At 40.5% G+C, this 24368-nt stretch overlaps 1 protein-coding gene across 2 annotated transcripts in view; it reads left to right on the top strand.

Moving 5' to 3' along the window:
• Nucleotides 1-6864: 6864 nt before the first annotated feature.
• Nucleotides 6865-24368, top strand: part of YWHAQ (tyrosine 3-monooxygenase/tryptophan 5-monooxygenase activation protein theta) — a 34656-nt gene continuing 17152 nt past the window's right edge. The window contains exons 1-2 of one of the 2 annotated variants that reach the window (XM_020992623.2): nt 6865-6974; nt 7997-8421. In XM_020992623.2, coding sequence (XP_020848282.1) covers nt 8128-8421 — 294 coding nt within the window. In that variant the 5' untranslated portion in view covers nt 6865-6974; nt 7997-8127. Of the gene's footprint in view, nt 6975-7431; nt 7588-7996; nt 8422-24368 lie in introns of those variants that run through there. The other variant, XM_020992622.2, reaches the window with a different exon arrangement.

The following is a 24368-nucleotide window of genomic DNA, read 5'->3' as shown; positions in this document are numbered from 1 at the left end:
TGTGACTAAAATGCTGGGTGGTGGAGTCAGGAAGACCTGGGTTCAAATGCCTTCTCAGATGCTTACTACGTGTGACTGTGGGCTAGTTATTAACCTCATCTGTGAAACAAGACGGGTTATACTCAATGGTTTGGTTCTTTTTGTTGTTGTTGTTGTTGTTGTTTGGTGGCAATCCAGGTTAAGTGACTTGCCCAGGGTCACATAGCTGGTAAGTATCTGAGGCCACATTTGAACTCAGGTCCTCCTGACTCTAGGGCCAATGCTCTATCTACTGCGCTCATCTAACTATCCCATGCTTGATGTTTTCTAATGTCCTTTCCAATTTTAAATCTATGAACCTACATGATCTCTAAGACTTGGAAAGGAGAAGCATTTGTTCAGTGTTACAACTAAGAATTAGGATTTGAATCTAGACTTTTGATTCAGATCATCAATAATTTTTTTCTAGCTCACTATACTGTACTCCTTTGTCCTAAATACCTGTCCTTCCCTCTGTCTTTAATTGGCCTGGGTGTTTTTCTATCCTTTTTGCTCCTAGGTGTCCAATGTCTCTTTTTCTCTACCACTTGCTTCTGGATTTTTTTTTCTCTTTCTCATCTGACTCAAACACATAACAGAAGGTTTTATCCTTGTTGTCATCATTGTTGTTTTATATTTGGGGTTAGGTTGTATGCTCTTAATTTTAAAATTCTATGGGTTAAACATTGGTTTTTCTGTTTCTACTCTTCCTCTACTATGAAGAAATACTCAATTAAATTACCTTTTTCCTCTGCTACAGTCCTCCTCCAATGACCCTGGGTTCTCTGAGGCTATATAAGCAGAGCAAAAGCTCTGGCAGATCAATATGTCAAGGATTTTTAAGTTCGCTACATGGCAACCCAACTAGTTAATCAAAAGATTAATTGACTTGACAAGAGATGACTAATAAATGTCAGAGGCATGATATGAAGCCAGATTTTCCTGGCTCCAGGACCATCTTTCTATCTATTATGCCAGGTACCACCTCTTAAGCTACTCAAGCTTGATTCCTGTGGCTTATCCAGAAGTACTTCATTTCTGACCATCATAGCCTTGTACACCATGCTTTACACATAGTAAGGAGTCAAACATGACCCGGAACCTGGCCAGCTGAACGAACTCTCCCGGCTCCTGGCAAATTTGATACGTCTGTACTGTCTGGACTAATTCAGACTGGAGTCAACAATTTGATTTAGATGAAAAAGCACAGTATATGCAATTGAAAGACTTGTGTACAAGTTTTGGCTTTGCCACTTACTGTCTGGAGAAATCATTTAACTTTTGGGGTCCTTATTTTCCTCTTGATCTAGAAAATGAAGGAATTGGGCAAGAAGCTCTCTAAAGACCCCTCCCCATCTCCAGTACTGAATCCTATGATTCATAAGTCAAGGAGACAATAAGGAATAGCAATGTACCATTTGGGGACAAGTAATGGGTGGAATCAGATGACCTGGGTTAATTATAATACCTATAAATTATATATTATAATATATAGCATTTAATAATTTAGGAAGCATGCTCATGGGCATTCTCATTGCTCCTCACAAGGAGTCAGGAAGAGTAAGCCTCATCATCCTAGTTTGTAGATGAACAGTTTAAATGAAGTAGGTCAACACAAGTCTTCTTCCTCCAAGTTCATTGGTATCTCATGATGTCCTAGCTACATGATCTTGAACAAGTCTTTGGCTTTGAGGCTCAGTTTCCTCATTTATAGAAGGAGAGAATTGGATTAGATGATGCTTTCCAAGTATAATATCCTATGATTATAAGATGCTTACTCTGAGGTGTATCAGGTACTAACCTCTCATAGGCATTTGTCTAGCCAAAAGCAAGGACAACTTTACTTGCAGATTTCATTTGGTCCTCACAATAACTCTGTGAGTTAAGTACTATTATTATTCCCACAGAGGGCAAGTGATTCACCCAGGGTCACACAGAGAATAAGTACCTGAAGCCAGACTTGAACTCATTTGCCTGACTTCAGGCCTAGTGCTCTATTCACTGTGCCACCTAGCTGCCTATCAAATGAGGTAATATTTGTAAAGCACTTAGCACAGAACCTGGCACATAGTAGGTGCTTAATAAATGTTCCTTAAGGTAATAATTATAAAATGCCTAGTACAGTGCCTGGTATATAATAAGCGCTACATAAATGTTAGCTATGATGATGAGCCTTTATTATGAGTTTATAAGGAAGCCTTTAGCAAGAATTATACAAGACAAGGAGTTGGGAGCTGGGAGAGGATTATAGTCTGCACAAGTAGGAGTCCAGTGATGAAGTCCATCTAAGTATAGAAATGAGCAACTGCTTCTATCAGTTTCCTTACAGGGAGCAGATTTTGAAAGAGGCCAGTGGAGTGGCATGGGGGGGACGGGGGATAGAGAGCCTGAGAAAGACCTAAGAAGGAGGCAAAACAGAAGGTTAAATAATGAACCTTAGCTTTTTTCATATATATAATGCTAAATTAATTAAGAACTAAGATGAGCCAGGAGCTAGAAAAGACCTTAGAGGTTATGCCATCCATTCCCCTTTATTTTTCAGAGGAGGAAGCAGGCCTAGAGAGGGTAAGGGATTTACCTAAGGTGACAAAAGCAGCTAGTTGGGAAGTCAAGACTTGAACCCAGCTCCCTTTGCTCCTAATCGAGTGTACTTTTCCCAAGCAGCTGTGCCTAATCCTGATTCTGAGTCCTTTGATTATATTTCTACACAGGAGACTTGTGTATCTACCAGTCTACTTTTGGTTCTGTGATGTATGTTTGTGAGCTTGTGTGTATGTACTTAACTCCTTGAGAGAAATGATCTTTAATCACAGGAAATGATCAAATAAAGATGTTGATGATAAGTATATTAGGATTCTGAATGACAACTCTCCTCAAATGTCTGTGAATTAAATGCCAGATGTGAGGAGAGGAAGAAGGTTCCCTAACTTGATCCCTAAATAATGTATAATAGTGTGTGCTGGTAATCTCAAAGTAAGCAGAACTCTTTCTTTTCTGCAATGTAGATTTAATGTAGCTACTCAGTCAACTTTGAGCTCCACCAATTACAATAACAAAGTGGGACAGCCTTTATCTCTCACTTACGTTTTCACACACCACACCCTTACGTTACCTCCTAGGAGTAGGGGGGTAGGAGGGAACTCAGAAAGATGTAAGGAGAAGACCGAAGGGATTAGAAAACTTCTGTCCTTTCCTTGTTAAGTGCATCCACTAATCATCCTCCAAATTATGAATGTGGACTTTGACCATGCTCGAAGTTAATATTACCCTACTGGACTGTGTGCTTCATGAAGGCAAGGACAATGTCATTACTTCCCCGTGTCTCCCCTACAGGGCAGCCCAGGCACACAATAAGGGAACAATAAGTATCTACAGATTGATCAAGCTTTTGGTTTTTTCATCTGTAAAATAAAAGGTTAGACTATGTGACCTAGAAGGTGCCTTCCAGCTCTAAATTTACAAACCTATGATGCTTCTTTTTCTTTACTTCCACAAAGTTCTCCTGGGTGCTGAAGACCACTCTGGCATCAAGATTGTTGGACCTCACATAGTTCCTTTTCATTTCTCTATTGTAGGAGATCTTGGGCAGCTAGGTGGTACAGTGGATAGAGAGTTGGGCCTAGAGTCAGAGGCTAGAACTCATCTTCTTGAGTTCAAATCTGGCCTCAGACATTTTTACTAGCTGTGCGACCCTGGGCAAGTCTCTTAACCATGTTTGCCTCCATTTCCTCATCCGTAAAATGAGCTGGAGAAGGAAATGGCAAATCACTCTAGGATCCCTGCCAAAAAAACCCCAAGTGGGGTCATAAAGAGTTGCACACCACTGAACAACCACCTCAAGGAGTTCTTAACCTGGGGTCCATGAACTTGTTTGTTCAAGAAAAATTTTGATAACTATTTTAACATAATTGCTTTATAATTCTATGTATTTTATTTCATGCATTTATTTTTTTTAATTTTTTTTTGCTTTTTGGTGAAGCAATTGGGGTTAAGTGACTTGCCCAAGGTCACACAGCTAGTTAGTATCTGAGGCCAGATTTGGACTCAGGTCCTCCTCAGTTTCCTAATCTGTAAAATGGGGATGATAACAGCTCCTACCTCCCAGGGTTGTTAAGATCAAATGAGAGGACAATTGTAAAGTGCTTAGCACAGTGCCTAGCACCCAGTAAGTGCTACATAAATGTTAGGTGTGTGTGTGTGTGTGTGTGTAAAACCTGTATGTTTGAAAACCAAGAGGCAGAAGTGAGGAGGGAGAGTGCTCCTCACATGGGGAGCAGTCCACAAAGAACTGAGGAAGGGGCTATAGGGAAAATTTGTTTGCATATTGTCTTCTCCATTAAAATATGAGCTCCTTGAGGGCAAGGACCACATTGTTTGGGCAAGGGGGTTGCCTTTCTTTTGATACTGAGGGCCTGGCACATAGTAGGCATTTAATAAATGGTTGTTAACTGACAAGTAGAGATATTGATAATGATATGTGATATTTTGAATGAAAAATACTACTCAGATATTTGTGAATCTTTTTTTTTTAAAGCACACTTTAGGCTTAAATTAGATCCCAAACTGCATAATTATGTGACAGAGCCAAGACCCGAGCAGGGCTTTTGCCACCAAATCCTCTGTTCTTTCCACACTACTTTCTAATTTTCCACAGAAAGGCCTCCTGACTTCTAGTCCTATGCCCTTTCCACTACAATACATTGCCTCCTTCTTCTTGAGCAGCAGGCCCTCCATCACAAATATCTCTGTGATCCTATGGGGCCAGCACACCCACTGTAACTGCCTCTGGTTCAGCCTCCCAACACTTGCTTAACAACCTCTGACACAAGCCCAGTCTTTCAATGTTTTTCCTAGTTCAATCTGGCTCTTATGTCAGCCTTGTTGAAATGCACTGGTTACACAGAAAGCATTTTATCTGACCTATCATGTCCCCTTCCACATGCAAATTCTTTCCACTGGGATTTCTCAGGGTCCTGTTCTTGCCTTGTCCATACAACCATAAACACTTGTGTCTGAAGCCCTGCCCCAGGGATTCCAGGAATAACACCAGGGGCCTTATGTTAGGAAGGTCAGGACATTTTACACGAAGTCATGCACTCTCTCTCTCCAAACTCAGTCTTTATTGCTTGTCAAAATAGAATGAGCTCTTTCCTAAATTAAATTATTGCAACATTTTTGAGCACTGGCAAGGAACTGTGTGCCTTTAAAGGGGTCAGGAAGGTAGTGTGCTGTGCTTCTTTCTGGAAGGGCCTTTCAACACATTCTTACCCTTTCCTAGATTCAGCCCTTCCATTCTAGAGATTCTCCAAATATGTTGCATTCTGGATTGGGAATTTAAAGTTCCTTCCTATGCCTTGGCCTTTAATAACCCACTCATTAGGGAACTCCAGCTATCTTACAAAGGCATTTTCCAGCCTAAGCAACTTGCAAAGCCACCTTGATATGTAATGTTCCTCATACTGGAGGGTAAGGAAATATACTTTTGTGTGTTGTTTTTCCCCGTTAGATTGTAAGCTCCTTGAGGGCAGGGACTGTCTCTCTTTTTATCATTTGTGTCTCCAGCACTCAGCATAGTGCCTGGAACATAGCAGGGGCTTAATAAATGTTTATTGGATTGAATTAACACTGAGAGAATCTTGCTGGTCCTCTTTTTCTTTTCTTTTCTTTTTTTTTTTTGGAAGGGGGAGTTGAAGAGTGGAGAGAGAGGTGTATGTGACCGATGTCAAAACCGGTAGGAGCCTCAAAAGTCATCCATTCCAACCTTGGGGATTAGCTATTCCAACCTTCCTTATTTTACCAGTGAAGAAACCAAGGCTCAAGGAGACAAGTGACTGGCCAAAGGTCACACAGATTGTTGTCGTTGTTGTTTCGTTTCAGCCGTGTCCGACTCCTCGTGACCCCATTTGGGGTTTTCTTGGCAAAGATACGGGAATCATTTGCTCTTTCCTTCTCCAGCTCATTTTACAGAAGAGTAACTGAGAAAACTTAAGTAACTAGCCCAAGGTCACACAGCTAGTGTCTGAGGACAGATGATTTTTATTATACTATCTTTGGAGATGAGAATGTTTGAGGGAGCGAAGACTGGGATTCTTCTCTAGCTTGGGGAGGGAGCACTGAACTTTTCAAAGCTAGAGTTTATCCTATAAAACCCTCTCTTAAGCCATTTTACTCCGGTTTTCCGGTAACTAATTGCCTTTATAATAGGGATGTGATTATTTCTAATTCGCAGCCCTAATCGCTTGCTTACGTGGGGTGGATGGGCTCGGGGTAGAGTGGATTTAGCAGCACTGAGCTCGGGTAGCCTTTGTCAAGATTAAGGAAGGGTGGGCGGAAAGGAGCTTTGGCGACAAAGCCACCGATTATGTCATCTCATCCCAAAGCTGCACAGCAGAAGTCAAGCCGCAGCCGCCCCAAGGCCATCTAGAGCTGCAGTGGGCCACACGAGCCAATGCAGCAACTGCAGCAGCAGCAGCAGCACACGTTAGTCGCCCCGGGTAGCAGTCCCGAGAGTCTCGTGCCGCACCCAGGCCGGCTGAGAGAAAGGAGGGGGTGGGGGGGTTGTAACCGTATCGCCATGGCAACAGTGACGTGATTTTACCCTGGATCTAATTGGAGGAAACCCCGTGGCCGAAGCCGCAGCCTACCGGCCAACCAAACTTGCGGGGCCTGACCCACCCTCCTTCCCTCCACTCCTTCCCCACCCTACCCCACCCCGCCCACTCCCCCTTCTGCCCCCCCGCCTCCTTCCCCGCGCTCCAGCCCCATTGGTCAGCAGCTTGAAGGGAGGCGGAACGGGCAGCGGAATGGCCGCGCCGCATTGGGCCGCCGCGGGCAGTGGGTTTGCCTCCGCCGCCGCCCGCCTCTCAGCGCTTGGGGGTAGGGTGAGACGGGGAGGCTCCTTCGCCAAAGCCTAAAGCGGATCAAAGTAGGGGCGATCGGAGGCGGTGAAGGTGAAGGTGAGAGCTGGGGGATGAGAATGGTTGCCCACTGCCGGGATCCTCCGCCGGGCCTTTCCGTGGGGAGGGGTGGCAGAGGCTGGCGGAGAGGTCAGGGAGTATCCTCTGGGTCTCCTTGGACGGGGAGGGGAGGTAGCGGGTGAGGGTGGGGGTGGGGTGCGGCACTAACCGCCACCGCATCCATTTTGTGCTTCCAGGAAGGGAGCCGAGGCTGAGACGAGCTCGGGGCCGGGACCGGGCGGGGGGGTGGGGGCCGCGAGGTGGCGGCGTGACCGGCCCTTTCCCGCCTCCCCGCGGGCGGGGCGGCCTAGCCCAGCCTCGGTGTCAGGAAGAGTGGCCGCCGCCCCGGACCCGTCGGGGTCCGCCCGCCCGCACGCGCGTCGTTCCCCGCCCCCTCCCTCGGCCCGCCCTTCCCTCCTCCCGTTGGCGCCTTCTGCTTTCCCCCCCCCCCGCTTGAATTCAACCCTTACGGCATTTGTTCGGGCCCCGAGCTCGGCTAGGGGGATACAAGGGCGGTCCCTGCCTTCGGGGAGCCCCCCTCCCACCCAGCCTCGCGTCCCTCCTTCCCCGGCCTCGTTCTCTCCGCGTTTGTTTTTCGGGGGCAGCCCGTCCGGTAGGTCCGGGAGATCACCCCTTCTTCACACCCAAGAAGGGCGGGGCCGGAGCTTGGGAGGTGTCGGGGGTTTCCCGTCACTGGGCCCCCACCTCCTCCGTAGCTCGGAGCGGTCTGGGCCCCCCCCATCCCTCCCGCTCCTCCCTAGGTGCTCAGGCGGTGGGTGGGCTGGGGAGGGTGGCGCTTCGGTTACCGGGCGGAGGAGGGGGCTGGGAAAGCGCTACGGAGACAAAAGGCGGCAGGAGCAGCCCCAGGTTGGGTGTTGGAGGTGCTGGGCGGGGTGGAGGGCGTTTGGTGTGACGCGGTCGCCTCCTCCTCTTCCCTCACCTCCCGCTCCCCCTTCTCGTTGCCTCCCTTATCTCCACCCTCCTTTCCTTTCCCTTCTCCCCCAATCCCCTCCACCTTTTAGGCTTTCGAGGACTCTCCCTGATCTGGGCTGATTCTCTCCTGCCCACCCTCGGTGCTGCTTCTCCCTCTCCCCGGAGCCCTGTAGCTTCCGCCGCCGCCACTGCCCCCACTCCCACCCGAAACCTGTCCACTATGGAGAAGACCGAGATGATCCAGAAGGCCAAGCTGGCCGAGCAGGCCGAGCGCTATGACGACATGGCCACCTGCATGAAGGCGGTGACCGAGCAGGGGGCTGAGCTCTCCAACGAGGAGCGCAACCTGCTCTCGGTGGCCTACAAGAACGTAGTCGGGGGGCGAAGGTCAGCCTGGAGGGTCATTTCCAGCATCGAGCAGAAAACTGACACCAGTGACAAGAAGATGCAGCTGGTCAAGGACTACCGGGAGAAAGTGGAATGTGAACTAAGGTCCATCTGCACCACAGTCCTGGTGAGTCCTGGCTCCCCTACTTAAAGGGAGTGGGGGTGAGGGTGGGGGCAGGGGAGAAGAGGGATGGTTGCAAGCCAGGGCTGAGCTTCTATCTATACTGCTTTGCTAGAAGCCTCGTCTGATCATCTTGCCTGATTTCCCATTCCTGAAATGAGAAATATAAGTACCCTTCTGAAGGGAAAGTGGAAGCCTTCATTATTTGACCCTGAATAAAGTTCTTTAGCTGGTGGATTTGGAATTTTTGCTAGGTGGCTCGTTTCTGGTTCCTTAATACATTTCAGTACTTCAAACTCAAATTGCTTTTTAATGAGCAAATCTTTTTGCAATATACTTTCCTTTTGTGGAAAAGATTTTTAAAACTGTCAGGAATTCCTTTTTAAGTTTCTAAATGACTCACTGGTTTGATGGAATCTAAACCAAATACATACACATCAGAAAATATAAGCAGGATTTGTTATTATTAAAATAACATAAGAATAAATATAAAAGCCTACTACCCAAGCCTAGTATTTACCAGTTTACCAATTTAATCAAAAAATCTTTTAAGTTAAACTTGAAAATTTTCCTCTGAAGTAGAGACCTTTCAAATATAGAAGTTTCACTGTTCTATGTTGTTATATATCTACCTTGAAGGGAAGGAATAACTTTGGCACAATTTGCAAATTCTAAAATATACTTCAACACAATTTGCAAACATAGAATACAAACGCTGGCTTTTTTGGTGGGAGAGAAGTTAACTGTTCTATAGCACAAAAAGAATTGTGATGTAGAATTTTCTATTTAATACTAACAAAACTTGTCAAAACTTTGAATTTCCAAACTGTACACTTTTAAAGGTATCTAAAGTTTTGCTATTGATACGTTTTAAGAATGTATATGTACATGTATTTAAAATGTATGAAACTTAATTTTGAGGTTCACCAAACCTGGAAAAAGCACGTTTAATGGTGTGGAAGCAAAGCAACTAATCATTTTATTTTGGGCAGTATCAGTTCTGGGAGTTTACTAACATTTTCCTGCATTTGCCTTAGTTTAACTGTGATCTGCTAAAATGGAATCATTTCTGGCAAGCAGTAGGTGAGGGAAGTTTTCCAAGCTTTTAAACTGTTCTGCCTTAGTAAGGGAGGATATGTTGGGTGGAGTGGGTGACTACTGTGATTCAGCCTTGTTACTGACAGATAACATTTTTAGCTTTGTCATTGCATGTACAAAATTTTACTCTTAATCAGTAAGGTATGTTTTTAAGTTAACATAATATTACATATTATAAAGTTCTTAATTTTTAGCCTATATCATCTATTGTTTTAGTACTCTTAAAGCTTTTGTGAATGGCAATTTTTATTTCAGCAGTAGAAAATTTAAAAAATTTTTGAAAAATAGTGGTTTTTTTCCCCTAAGATGTCTGCTAATTTGTGGGGCTAAATCTATAAGCTATTTATATGTATTTTTTACACATTTGGTTTTGTGTTTTAATGCTTTGGGTTTATGTTTTTCATTACCTTAACCAATATTTTAGCGCATTTGCTTCTTCTAAGGAAAGATGTGGATGCATCCATTAATGCTTGTTGAAAGTAGGTGTGGGCATCAACTGAGTACTTTAGTTTTTGTCTGCTCTGATGTGTGACAATAGCACTGGTTTTGGACTTAGAAGATTGGGATTCACATCTTAGCTTTTCCATTTGCTAAGTTATGTGACCTTCATCAAATCACTTCACCTTGTTTGTCCTCCAGTTCCTAATCTATAAAATTAAGGTGTTGAACTAAATGATTAATCCCTGGCATTTTAAATTATTGTTGAGGTTCTTTCTACCTCTAATTTCTACTGCTTTCTTATAATGATGTTGCTTACTCAGAACGTTGAGACAATAGCTTTGCTCTTGAGGAAACTCTTAGAGATAGGCCTATGTCCTGTGTAGCTCTTGAAATTTTGATGCGTAAGTGAGGAAGTGGCTGAACCAAAGAGAAAATGGTACAGTGGACAGAACACTGGGCTTGGAAGCAGAAGCCTTGGGTTTGAGTGGCACCTGAAAGTTAATAATAAAGCCGACTTTAGATAAATTGTTTTGCTTTTGTGAGCCTCCATTTCTTTATCTGTAAATTGAGGATGATATTTGCATGACCTGTCTCACAAGATTGTTTTGAGGGAAAACTCTGGATCTGATGTGAATATATGATTTAACTTTTTTGAGGGATGGTGATCAAGAGTAATTAGAATGGGGATGTGCATATATTCCTCACTTGTGCTTATTGATGGATTAGTGTGATTTGAGGTGACCTTTGAAAGAGAGGCAAGGGTCTTTAATTGGCTTTAGTGTAATATTTTTATGTACTCAGTGCTGGGGAGAAAAAGCCTGGAGTTGAAGGAGAAGATTACATACCAAGGAAGTCTAGAGAATTTGACACGGAGAGACCAAAAACATATATGAGTTATGGTAGCTGGGCTTATGAGGTTATTAGTGACTTGTGAGCTGGCTGAGATATTTATAGGGAAATGTGGATATGTTTCATGCAGTAGTTTAGAAGTAACTTTATTATTAAATGTAGTGTCTATGAGCTGATTGATGAGAAGTAGGACCAGTAAGGTAATCCAGATGTTAGTAATTTGGCTAGGAGAGATTTAAGTCAAGGATGTGGGAGAAGTGACATTAAGATGGTTCTAAGATTCTAAGAAAGGTGAAATGGAAGATCCTTTTGGTATGATCTAAAAGATGATCATGGTGTTTATTATAGTGTTGAGGGAAGTCTTCAATATCTATAAAATGAGATGACTGAATTGGATCATAGGATGATATAGAATTGGAAGGACCTTAAAGAAGAGTTTCCTCATCTGAAAAATGAGGGGTTGTCCTAGTTAATCTAAATCTTAGGATCCTCTCTAAGGTCTAATCTCAATAGGGCCTTCACTTTAGCCTTTCCCTAATCTACTTTTATCCCAATTCCCCAAATCTGGCCATTCCAAAGCTTCTCTTCTCAAACCTCCCATACTATTCCCTCCCTCTATACGGAAGGCTTCTGAAACTCATATTTTACTGAGAAAATAAAAGCTATTTCCTTTAATTCTCTTTTATCCTATTCTGCACCTCAAAACTCACTGGCATTATGCCCATGTTCTCCTTTATTCCAGTCTTTGAAAAAAATATCTCTTCTCACCAAGGCCAACTCCTCTACTACTCATACCCCATGCTATCCCTTCCCTGAGCATATTTATCTTTAAATCATCCTTTTATATTCAGAATCGGCTGAATTCATCCAGTACCTGGAATGTACTCCTTTCTCACTTCTACCCCTTAGAATCCCTAGCTTCCTTCAAGGTTTAGCTCAAGTTACACCTTCTACTTGAAGCCTTTCTGTATCCTTCCCCCTTTCCAAGTCCCTAGTTCTTAGTGCCTTTTACCCAAAGTTATCTTCTATTTTGTATATGTTCTGTATATACCTCTATATGTACTTGTTTTCTTAACTGGCTAGATTGTAAGCTCCTCTAGGGCAATGACTTTATACTTTTGTCTATATCTTAGCGCCTGGCATGGTGCCTGGCACTAATATGGTGCTTAATATAAATGCTTGTTGATTGCCTACCAGCATGCTCAGGTCTCCCCCTTTCTTGAATCTTCACTTGATTATAACATGTTATCTTAAGCTGCAATCCTATATCTTGCTTCTCTTTGACAAGCCATCTCCTAGAGAAAGCTGTCTATTCTTATTGCCCTACTTCCTTTCTTCTCCCTTTTCAACTCCTTGCATTATAGCTTCCAACTTCATCGCCCAAATAAATGACTCTCTTCAAGGCCACCAGTGATTCCTTAATAGACAAATCCAACCGTTCTTAACTTCTCTTGACCTTAGTAACCACCCTCTTTCCTCTTAGATAATCTCTCCTGGACACTCCTCAGTCTCCTTTGTTGGATAAGCAAGGTCGGCCCCTGGCTGTGGGTAAACCTTGAGACTGTGTTAGATCCCTCTCTGTCTTCTCATTAGTTCCTCTAGGTTAATTATCTCTATTGAGATGGCCCCCACATCTGTACATCTAACTCTAGTCTCCCAGACTCTTCCTACATTTGTTGTTGTTCTGTCATTTCAGTGGTGTTCGACTTTGCATGACCCCATTTGGGCTTTTCTTGGAAAAGATACTGGCATGGTTTGCCATTTCATTCTCCAGCTCATTTTACAGATGAGGAACTGAGGCAAACTGGATTAGGTAACTTCAGGGTCACTAGTAAAGTGTCTGAGGCTGGATTTGAATTCATGAAAATGATCTGATTCCAAGCCCAGTGTGCTATTTCCTGTGCCACTTAGCTGCCCTCTTTCCTACATTACCAGCTGCCTATTAGAACTTTGCTATTTCTCTTCAAGGTACCATCATTCTTTTACCAGTCATCCAGATTTACAGCCTCAGAGTAAACCTCCACTCCTCACTCTTCCCTCACCTCACATATAAAACCATTTGCCAAGTTTCGTGTGATTCCGTGTCCACAGCATCTCTCTTATCTGTTCCCTTATCTCAAGTCATACGTCCATCACCCTAGTTTGGACCCTTATCACCTCTCACTTACAGTATTGCAATAGCCTCCCAATTGGTCGCCTTGCATCCAGGTTTTCCTTTTTCTGTTACTGTCTTCCACACATGACAAAGTTATATTCTTAAAACACGCCCGACCACATCACTCCCCTGCTCCGAAAGCTCCAGTGATGCCCCCATTGTCTCTAGAATAAAATACAAATTCCTCTGATATATAAAGCCCTTAACAGTATGGCTTTGCCTACCTCTAGGCTTGTCTCACTCTTCTTTACACACTTTGTGGTCCAGCCATACTGACCTATTTGCTGTTATTCACATATGATATTCTGTCTTTTCACCTCTGATTCTTAGAAGGAAGCTTCTTTCAAAGCTCTGTTCAAGTGCCACCTCCTACATTAGGCCTTCCCTGATTCCCCTCCAATTACTCTGTGTTTCTTTCATTTTTTTTTATATGTGTTGTTTTCCCCATTGAATGTAAAACTTTTGAAAGCTGTAATTGACTAATAGGTAATGGACAATAAGTACTTTTTAATTTGCAGTCTTGGTCTTAGTCTAAGATGGTCTATCCAACATTTTTTTGTTTGATTGGATAAGATCAGTTGGTAAAATGGCAAATAAAATTGCCAGAATTAGATTAAAAGGAGTCAGTTTGAGGGGTGTGGTAAAGAGATGAGAGATCTTGAGTTTGTTCAGTAAGGATAAATGAGAAACATCAAAGGTTTGGGGACCCACATTCTGGAAATGCAGAATCCTGCAGTTGGGTATTCCTCCTAAAATTCCTTTAAGTCGATGACTTGGAACCAGAATTCCTAGAGTCTTTGTCATCTGAAATATATTGTCTGTACCCTGTTTTGTGAAGCCTATTCATTCTGAGTAGATTTAATTCGTTGTGATTGGAATTCATTCTGATTTTCAGTACGTGCAGTACGTTATGGTTTAATGAAAAATCAGTAGGTATGATAAATTATTTTCATGTGGTTCATGTTGTCCAGGTTTAACAAGCAATTTTTATGGACAAATATTAAAATACAACCATATAAAACAGTTTAAAGGTTATTTTAAACTTGCTAATTCACAGGCCTCTGCTTTTAAAAATATGATTTTGTTGACTTAACTTCAGTTTAATAGGATACTTGGGGAAGGTTAATTTGATTCAATTAGAATCCCAAATCAACTATAATCTTGAAATAGAACCAATCTATCATCCTTGAAGATTGGTGGATTTCAATATGATCTGTCAGTTTTGTGTCTTAAAAGTACATTTTGTTAAGTATAACACACGTGAAGAACCTTACCTCTAGAATTTTGGAGGAAAAGGATACTGACTGGTGGGGTTGACTACAGTATTCTAAGACTATACTTCCCACTGTGTATAAAGCACAATAGTAGATAAAAGCCACTTGACCATTGGGGTTTTTAGATTTTTAAGCTCCTTGGAGCTAGACTTCATTACTTGTCATCCTAAGATAGATTGATATTACCCTCTTTATAGGCCTGTGAAGTGTCAATTGGTTGTTATAATCAAAGTGGACAGCATTCAGTTATACTGAATAGCTTTCATTGTTTGCTAGATCTTTGCTGGCATCTTAGCCTTTTGTATTGTTTTTAATAGAACTTCTGTAATCAGTATTGTTTCTGTTCTATCATTTATCCTTGCTGTACAAATTAAAGGAAAATGTGATTTCATCATCGGTACTGCCCTATACTGTCCTTTGTCTTTTTTGTTTCTTTGTTTTTGTTTTTTAACCAGTCACAGGTTGACCAAAAGCATAACTGTTGGACCAGGTGTCTGTCTGACTAAGAATTCATTAGTAGTTTAAATTTGTAGATTGTCAGGAAGGTCATGAAGATAACAAATGAACACAAATAATCAGAATAGTGAAAAAATGTAGCTATGCTGGAACCAGTTCCATTGTGTGGAAATCATTGTATGTCTGTCTTAGACCCTTAATAAAGAAGTTTTGCAATAACAAGAACTAGAAAAGCCTCACTGTATTGTGGTTTCACCTAGAGCATAGATCCCCTCCTATGAAGGTATTATAATGAATGTACTATGTACTTGTGACTGTCTGTGGCTTGTACTTCTGTTGAGAAAATTATTTAGTTAGGATATGTACTTGGTCACATTAATTCTTCTTTAAAATTACCATAAAGGGGGCGGAGCCAAGGTGGCAGAATAAAAGCAGTGATTTGCTTGAACTCTCTCTCAAATACTTGTAAAAAATGGCTCTAAATAAAATTACCATAAAAATTAGTGCGACATAGTGGATTGAGGGTGGATCTTAGGAGTCAGGAAAAACTGAGTTCAAGTCCTGTCTCTGATACTAATGTTTTTGTCAATTTCATCCTGCCAAATCTCTAAACCAGACAATGGTTTAGAGGAGTTGTGGACTTTTATTAGATCTACTCCCCTTCCTCCAAAAAAGATAGCATGATGGCAAACATCTACACCCAGTGCTAATTTTTCAAAAGAGCCAAATTCTTTAAGCAAAAAAGGTGGTAAAGTCTGAGTCTGTGCCTGTACAACATTCCTTTCTTGGCTGTGGCTCTTAAGGGGGTTAGATAATAGATTTGAGAACAAAATGAAGTTTCTCCAGTTTTAATCAGAATTCCTATAGCTAAGTTCTATGCTGGCAGTCTTTACTGAATGCTTTGATAAGGACATAGGATGCAGTGTTTCTTGGCACCTCCTTTACTCTGTGGAAATGACCCTGGATTTTAAAAGCCTGTATCATTAGGGCTCAAGCTGTGACAGGTCCTACCAGACATCTGTTTGAGGGTCAGCCTAGATAAGTTTTAAAGGGCTTGTCACCAAAAAAAATTGCAACCTATTGTCATGCCATCATTCTGCCTGCTCTAGCACCTACTTTCACTTGGGAACTCAAGTGTCCCTCTCCTGGGACCCTGGGCTATAATTGATGAGTATTAACCTTATTTTGGACAGACCCAGACCTACCACTTATTCTGTTAGTTTAGGGGGAGTACAGTGCTCCTTGAGGACAAAGGTTCCTTGCTTATATATTCTCCGGTCCCCAGAACTTGTTGCAGTGCCTGTCACATAAGTACTTAATAAACTGCTTTTTATTCATTCAGTTTGATGGTGGTTCTGGTGTGTGGGGGGTTTTTTTGGCATATTTTTATCACTGTAAGGCTATCTTGATCTTTACTGTTAAAGAGAGTACCACTGCTGAATGCCATGGATCTGTTGATATCTTTTGAAATCTATGAAGTAACATTAATTAGATTTGTAGATGATTGTGAATTAAATACCACTTGGTATGGAAGTGTCTTTTGAGAGGGTATATATTTTGTACTGCCATAAGAGACAAAATGTAGTAAAAACTAATGGTTGTCCAAGCTTGAAATCATTATATGAAAACGTGATGGAAAGTTCTGGCTACCAACCAAGGAATAACTACCTCATAGGCCACATTGAAGGCATAAACAAAAGCCTGCATCTTATAGAACTCAGTTCTTTTCCAGTGATGTCATTGTGGATTCAGGGTGTTAGGTCACTTCTGTCGATAGTCATGCTCTAAAGATTCCTGTTTTGTGGCACACAGTGCTACCTTCCTAACAAGTTACTATGGTAATAGGTAAGCACAAAACAGTTTCCTTCCTGTGCAGATGCTGTTCCATATTAAAGAAGAAGATATTTCCTTTTGTTTCTTATTAATCTAGGAGTATAGGGTGAGGAAATTATGTTTATATGGCGGGAGGGGGGAGGTTAAACAAAAGAGATGGGTGAATAAGAGTCCCTCTTAGTCCCCATTTTTCAGGGAACTGGTAAGGACAAAAATATGTTTGTTTTCTCATTGTATAGGATTATCCCAGTTTCCTTCCTATTCCTAACACTTAAGTCCAGTGAATCATCACTTTAATTGATAGTAAGGATGAAAGGTATATGTGTGTGATCTTTTGATGCTGAAGGATTGTAGATAGGAGAAATTTTTAGAGAATAAAGTTGGTTGCATTGGTAAAAGTATTATGTAAGACAGTAGTGTTAAACTCAAATAGAAATGGATCCCTGCAGGCTGCATATTGACTTAGAATACCACAAATCAACATTGTCTATGTTGTATTGTATTTTTATTTATTTTGTTAAAACATTTTCCAATTACATTTTTATTAGGGCCACCCAGAGTTTGACACCTCTGATGTAGGGGGCTTTTTTTTTTCTGGTTGTGTTTACAGATAAAATATCTTCCTCAGTTTAGTTACATTCATTTCTCATTTTCTGTCCAAGTAAATAGTTTTCCATGTTCCCTTTGTCACCTGGATCTTTCTTGTAGTTGGGTTTATTTAAGATGTGTGGTTCGATTCAGAAATATTTCTTAATTGACCACTCTGTTCAAAGTAATGGTGTTAGGAGTAGTACAGAGACAAAAACAATCCTTACCCTCAAGAAGCTTACATTTTACTGAGGGAAGGGGTCTTATATTGGTTAATATATACTGTCTATGATTCACGTAATAGTTGATTTTCACTTCAACAGCAAGAGATGGTTTCTGCTTTTCATGATAGCTTTCCAAATAAGCTTCCATTAGCTTTTCCATAGATTTCACTTAGCGCCTAAAATAGGGAAATAATACAGCAAGCAAAGGAAGCATGTCAATGAGGACTTTCTGTAGTTTGATTTAGTATTTAATATAATTTTATTCTAAAGTCTTAGAATATTTTTAAATAGCCGTCTAATTTCTGTAATCTGCAAAACTATTCCACCTCAATCCCTTACCTAGAAATGGTGACCTGATTCACTTTCTGTTTCTGTTTTTCTCAGGTAGATTTATAGGCAGATGGGGTTTTTGTTTGCATGTTTTTGTTTTTTGCCCAAAGTAACTTATAAAGGTTATCTACTTGGGTATGTATGTGCCAATGGGGCCTGCATCGATGAAGAGAATGTCCACAATGATGAAATCACAGATCCTTGAAGAACTGAAATATGTTACTCACCAAAGTTGGTGGCCTGATGAAAGCTCTCCCTTTTTTTGTCTGCAGCCTTAGTAAATGAGTAAGTTTATAGATTTAGAGCTAGAAAGGAACTTAGAAGGTATCTGGTCCAACTGCTGCTTTTATAGAAGGGGAAAACTGAGGACCAGGGAGGTTAAGTGATTTGCCCAAGGTCACACAGATGGCAAAACTAAGATTTGGCCACATGTCCCCTAACCTTGAATCTAATGCTCTTTCCATTGTATATCATAACCTCCTATCCTAGTTAATGCCAATTATAACTAGTTTACCAGATGTTCTGAACTATGGCATAGTACTGTTTCCACATTTTTCTGTGGGAACAAACTTTCCAGATACTTTTCTTATGTAGTGTCTCTCTTGATTCTGGCTGGCTAGTGTTGGAAAAGTTCTGCTAATTATCTCTAACCTGCATTTCTTGAGTATTTGAAGTCAGGTTGCAGAAACTATGCTTAGTACATGGTCTTTAGTCATGATTAACAACTGAAATGTTCATAAACTTAATATGGGCCTGTTGATAATGCCAAGAAAATTTACTTTAGTGGTTGTTGAAAGAGTTCTGGAGATAGATCTTCACAGAGACAATTTTAAAATTGATTGTAGAAAAATAAAAGTTATAAAGGATTAGAAAGAAAAATTGGGGCTTATAGTAGTGTTATAAAAATATCTCCCAGAGTGTGGTCTGACAGATTTGGGGAGGGGCAAGGAGGGGAACACAGTTAGCAGTGTCTAATTTTTTAAAAACTACTGACCATTGGAATGGTGGTGTGGCTATTTGAGGCTGAAGCAAAATATTTTTAGAGTTTCACTGCCCTGTGTACACAGAACAGATTCAAGGTGGGAGAAGTGGTGTGAAAAGTAGATGGTGAAGATGTTCAGTAGTAGTGGTGACATCATAATTTATCAACAATGTATCTCAAAAAGGAAACTTTAATTACAGTAAACTGTTATATTTTGTATCTGGTAGAATGCTTTCATTTTTGATTCTCTGATTATTTAATTCTTAATGTTAACTATCACAATATAATCCAATTTGTGCATTGTAAAGAATGGTGATCTTTTGAAAGTTTGAATAATTCATAGAGCATGGTAGTAAAGAGTAAATAATGCCTTTTCTTACATTTTGTGGTACCTGCATTTCTCTGACTAAAAGTTGAAAGAAGTGGAATGAATGTTCTTGATACAATTACCTGAAAACATCCAGTGCCTCATTTATCTTTCTGAGAAATGAGTAGCTTATCAAAATGTGTGCAAGGACTTGCCTGAAAGAAAAGCTTGTTTCAGTCATCAGAGCTGTTTCCTCCTGAGCTCTCTGTAGATCTTAAGCCTCATATTAAGCCGTAGGCTTAATAGTATTATATAATATTTCAGCACCTATTAAGATTTAAGTGTATGTAACTAATTGAATACTTTTCCATACAGTAGCATTCATTTCTGGTCTATTACAAACTAAGAATTTCACCTCCCTGTACTTCCCTAATGTACACTATTAACAGTTTTAGCCAAACCAAACTATTTGGAATTCCTTGCCCTTCCCCAGTCTCCACTTAGCAAATCCTGCTTGCCCTTTAAGGTTCAGATCAGATGGCAACTTGTTTATTAAACCTTGTCTGTTTTTTTCTCCTAACTCCTGATCCAACCACATGATTTCCTGATAGTCTGCCTATCATATAATATTTCATATTCTGCCTTGTATTATGGCTTTGTTTGTCTTATACCCTTACTAGATTCATTCATTAGGGATTTATTTGATTCAAGGAACCCTTGTGTGAGGAACATCATTAATAATTAGGTGGTGATTAGTTAGATATTAGGAAGGTCTCTGACACTTAACTAGCTTTTCTATCCCTAAGCAAGCCACTTCACCTATTCACTCCCTTAAGTTATAAATGTAGGCCTGCCCTGCTATTGACCTTTATTGGTATTGCCCTGCAAGAACATTTTTAGGTACTGTCAGAGACACTACTACTAAGACCTGAGTTACAATAAATTTTTTGAAGTTTGTGGTCTAATAAAGAGCTTAATGGATGTGTACAGAATTAACAAGTTGAAATGTAAAATTGCAAAAAAGTACAGGATGCTGTGTGAGTTCAGAGGAAGGAAAGAGATTTTCTCATTTGGTAGATTTGTAAACTTCTTCAGTACAGAGACTGTGTCTTATTCGTCTTTACTTCCTTCCTAGTGCTTTGAACATGACAGACATTCAAATATTTGTTAAATCAGTGAGATAGTTTAGCACTTGTGAGAAGATACATTAAGATCTCTGGTTAATGGACTGTATGTCCATGCATACAAATCCCCAAGTACAATGGAGAGTGCCTTGCCTATTCATTCCTGAAATTAAAATAGAAAATAATTTGTGCCATCGGCATATTTTAATAAAGTGACTTTTTATTAACTTAGGTTTACTTAGGCTTATTTCAAACTTGGTAGCTCCTTGCAGAACCTGTATTTGACCAGCATCATTTTTGTGAACCTTGGGCTACTTCCTCATCATGATGATGTCTCAGAGAAGGATTTTATTTCATTCTTCAAGCTTGGTTTTATGAGTGGTGTTTAATTAGTATTCTACTTTTCCAGAGTAACCTAAGTGATGTAGTCAGTTTCACTTCTCCATGACAGTTACAGAAGAGGTTTATGATGAACAGGGCTGTGCTTGGCATATGTGTTCAATTTTAAAAACTTTTTTTTTTTGGTGGAGAGGGGAAACTATGGAATGTGTGTGCATGCATTTTAAGAGTTCCTGCTTCTGGAAAACATTGTACACAGTAATAGCCACATTATACAATGACTAATTTCAATAAACTTAGATCTTTTTAGCAATGCAAGGATATAGGACATCTCCAAAAGACTCATGGTAGAAAGTGCTATCTGCATCCAGAGAGGGAACTGTGGAATCTGGGTGCAGATTGAAGCATACTATTTGCTCTTTTTTTTCTTCTGTTTTGTTTTGTTTCTTCTTTCTTGTGGTTCCTCCTCTTGCTTCTGATGCTTCTTTATGGCAAGACTAATGTGAAAATATATTTTAATAGGAATGTATATGTAGAGCCTATATCAGATTGCATGACGTCTTGGAGAGGAAGAAAAGGAGGGAGGGGGAGAAAATTGAGAACTCAGAAGCTTATGGAGGGGCAGCTGGGTGGTGCAGTGGATAAAGCTCCAGGCTTGGAGTCAGGAGGACCTGAGTTCAAATCCAGCCTCAGACACTTGATACTTACTAGCTGTGTGATCTAGGGCAAGTCACTTAACCCCGATTGCCTCACCAAAAAAAAAGCTTATGGAAGTGAATGTTGAAAACTAAAAATAATTTTAAAAAAATAATGGTGGGGGGGGGAGAGTTCCTGGTTCTGGAATCTTGAATTGGAAGGAGTCACAGGAGTTATTTAATACAACATATAGATTCCTTCCCTAATTTTATTTGAATTTTCCTCTGTTGATTTACACACACACACACACACACACACACACACACACACACGAAGTTTTTTTTAAATGGACCTGTGATTCCACTGGTATAGGTAATTACCTGGTTTGCAAATTAAAATCCTGTTGAGTTGCCTTGGGCACTGAGAGGTTAGTGAGTTGCTCAGGCTCACATCCAGATTATGTCAGAGGTAGAATTTGTACCAAGGCCTTGCTGACCTGGAGACTAGAATCTGACAACTAGGCCACATTGCTTCTGAAACTGGTGGGACTGCCTTAATTAATGAGAGCTAGAAAAAATCCTGGGAGTCAGTTTCTGACAAAAATACTAGCTGTGTGACCCTGGAAGATTACTTATACCTCTGCCACCCCAAGGGGCTCTTTTTAGGCTACAGGTTGCAGAATAGCCTGGTTTCCTCTATAGGGGTTCCCTAGTATCGATCACATATAGAACAATACAAGGAACAAAAACACCCAACTAAAACCTGTTTCAGCTACTGATACATACTTAGCATGACTGTCAATACCACTGATAATACCGTTTTATAGATATCCTTAATGATTGAGGGAAATAGGGCCATGAATTTAATCTAGAAGAAGTTTCGGTTCTATAGGAAAGGGGGGGGGATCCATTAAACCAGTCTTTCCATATGGATTGACCTTTTTTATGAGGCTACCCGCAAACTAGGTGAGTTCTCAAATGCTCTGTAGCTGTTTTTTATTGAGTCTTTCTCTTTTTTTTTTTTAAGCTTCTTTTGGGCTAGGCAATGGGGTTAAATGGCTGAGTAAATGTTATGTGTTTGAGGCCAGATTTGAACTCAGGTACTCCTGACTCCAGGGCTGGTGCTCTATCCACTACACCACCTAGCTGCCCCTATTGAGTCTTTCTCTGTAGTGATAGTATTTCTGTTTTTCCTCTATTCTTAGTCATTTGGATAGAACAAGTATGGGTTCTTGACCTTGCAGTTTTGTTGCAGATAGAGTGGAAATTCTTCCTTAAACAATTATATCTGGACAATCAGCACCCTGATAATTAGATGTTAATTTTGTTTCTATAATCGCAGTGCTTCTTTAGACTTAAGAAAAGGTAAACATGTTACACACTTAAAGGATACATTTCTTTCCTCCTAAGCATAGGATCATTATCTTTCCACACGTTATATCTTAGAGTCCTTAGCCTGAGTGCCACCTTGTCCCGAAAGAGACTTTCCTGGTTCTTTCTCCCCACAATTAATTTGTATTTGCCTTCATTAGATTTATATTCACTTTTGTTTACATCATTTCCCTCACTAGGCTGTAAACAACTTCAGGTCAGGAATGGTTTCATTTTTGTCTGTTTTTCTAGTGCCAGACATGTAATGGTTGCTCAATAAATGCTTATAGATTAATTATTCTTTGTCATTTTCTTAGGGTAGATCAAAACATGACCCATATATACTAGGGCTAGCAAAGCAGTGTTGACCTATTTTTAATTCTTAATACATCCTTACTATGACTTCAGGATGTCTGTCCAATTTAAGATTACTCATGACTAAACCAAGATTGTGACTTCCTGTGCAGCTTTTTTTTCCTTTTAAGGAGAATGAGCATTTTCATTTCCTCGCCAGTTTTTCTCCTTTGCTTTGCAGTAACTAGGTGCTCATTTCAGAATTCTTGAACAACTAAAAGAGCTTTTGGATGCTAGTGTACCAATCATAAATTAATTCATTATTTGGCCATCACATTTGTTCTTTGAAAATAATTTATTTTTTTAATACTGGCACACAAATTTTTTTGCAGTCTCAAGATTGTTTTTGATATGCACCAATACATTTTGAAAGACTATTAGAAACACCAGTAGATGTTTATATTTAGCTATCCTCTGGATCCTGAATTTCTTTGATCACAAAGTAAAGGTCCTTCGCTCTGACTCTGCCATCTCATTTTCACAGAAATGTTACAGAGATGATATGGATATAATAAGAGCTAGAAGCTGTTTTTTAGGATGATGTTCATTATAAAGCAGAGAAGAGGCTCTTCCAGGAAAAGGGTTGTGAGCTGGTAACTAGGCTAAGGGGCCAGGCACTCACTGTAACTGTCAGTGGCAGCTTCAGATTCATTGCCTACCTGTTTTTGTATAAAATGGGATGGCAGCTCTGTCCCTTGTGTAATACTATAGTTTTTTTTTTTTTAACAATGCCCCTTCTCTTCCCCCCCCCCAACCCAACAGTAGCAGCAGCTTGTATACAGTTTGTGATGGGAAGCCATCTTGTGACATGACTTTTAGCTAGAGTGGCAAGACATGGGAAATATTTTGTCAGAAAATGTTTCCGGTTGAGAAATTGTGGTGGAGGGAGCCCACCATGGCCAAGGTGAGGCCACCCCATTTCACATAAAGAAACCTGACACCATAGCAATTGCAACTGCCACAGGAATTTAGTGTTCTCCATGGAACTTACTTAATGATGGTACTAGTAGAATTATTGGAATAGTTAAAGTTGCCTTCAAATGTATTTGTTTTGTTTTAACCATTTTTTGATCAAAAGCTTTGTAAAATATATAATAGGTATTCTTGCCTTCTTAAGCAAAGAATGTTACCTAAAAATAAAACCATTTCTTGATGGCTTTGGGGTCTGTGGAAGAGCCAAGCAATAGACCTTGCTAATTGTGGTTAGCTTCCTTCCTGAGAATTCCAGTTTCTCTCGGTGTTCTTTGTCTTTGGGCACAGGAATTTCTCTCACTGCTGTTCTAAATTTAACTGATTTAAACCCAAAGTTGAAACACTATAATATGCCTGCTAATTTTATTGGTTCCTGAACCTGTTTGGCTTTCTTCCAGAGGCATCTCTGGTCTAGTCCCTAAATTATATTCCTCCACTAATATTACTACTACTAAGATAGTTGATTACTTCATTGTGACATCTACTCTTCTCTCTTCTACCCCCTCAAAATGTATTTTCTAATACTTATTCACAAATGCATTCCGAAAATTCAGAAATGGTTAAAGTAACTAGTGCATGTAAGAGATAACTATGCCCATTGCCACACTGTGGCTTCTGAGT

The sequence above is a fragment of the Phascolarctos cinereus genome, unplaced genomic scaffold, assembly GCF_003287225.1.
Source record: "Phascolarctos cinereus isolate Bilbo 61053 unplaced genomic scaffold, phaCin_HiC Scaffold_2;HRSCAF=192, whole genome shotgun sequence".
In the NCBI taxonomy this organism is placed as follows: domain Eukaryota; kingdom Metazoa; phylum Chordata; class Mammalia; order Diprotodontia; family Phascolarctidae; genus Phascolarctos; species Phascolarctos cinereus.
The sequence above is the reverse complement of the archived record's forward strand: the minus strand, read 5'-3'. Positions and strand labels throughout refer to the sequence as shown.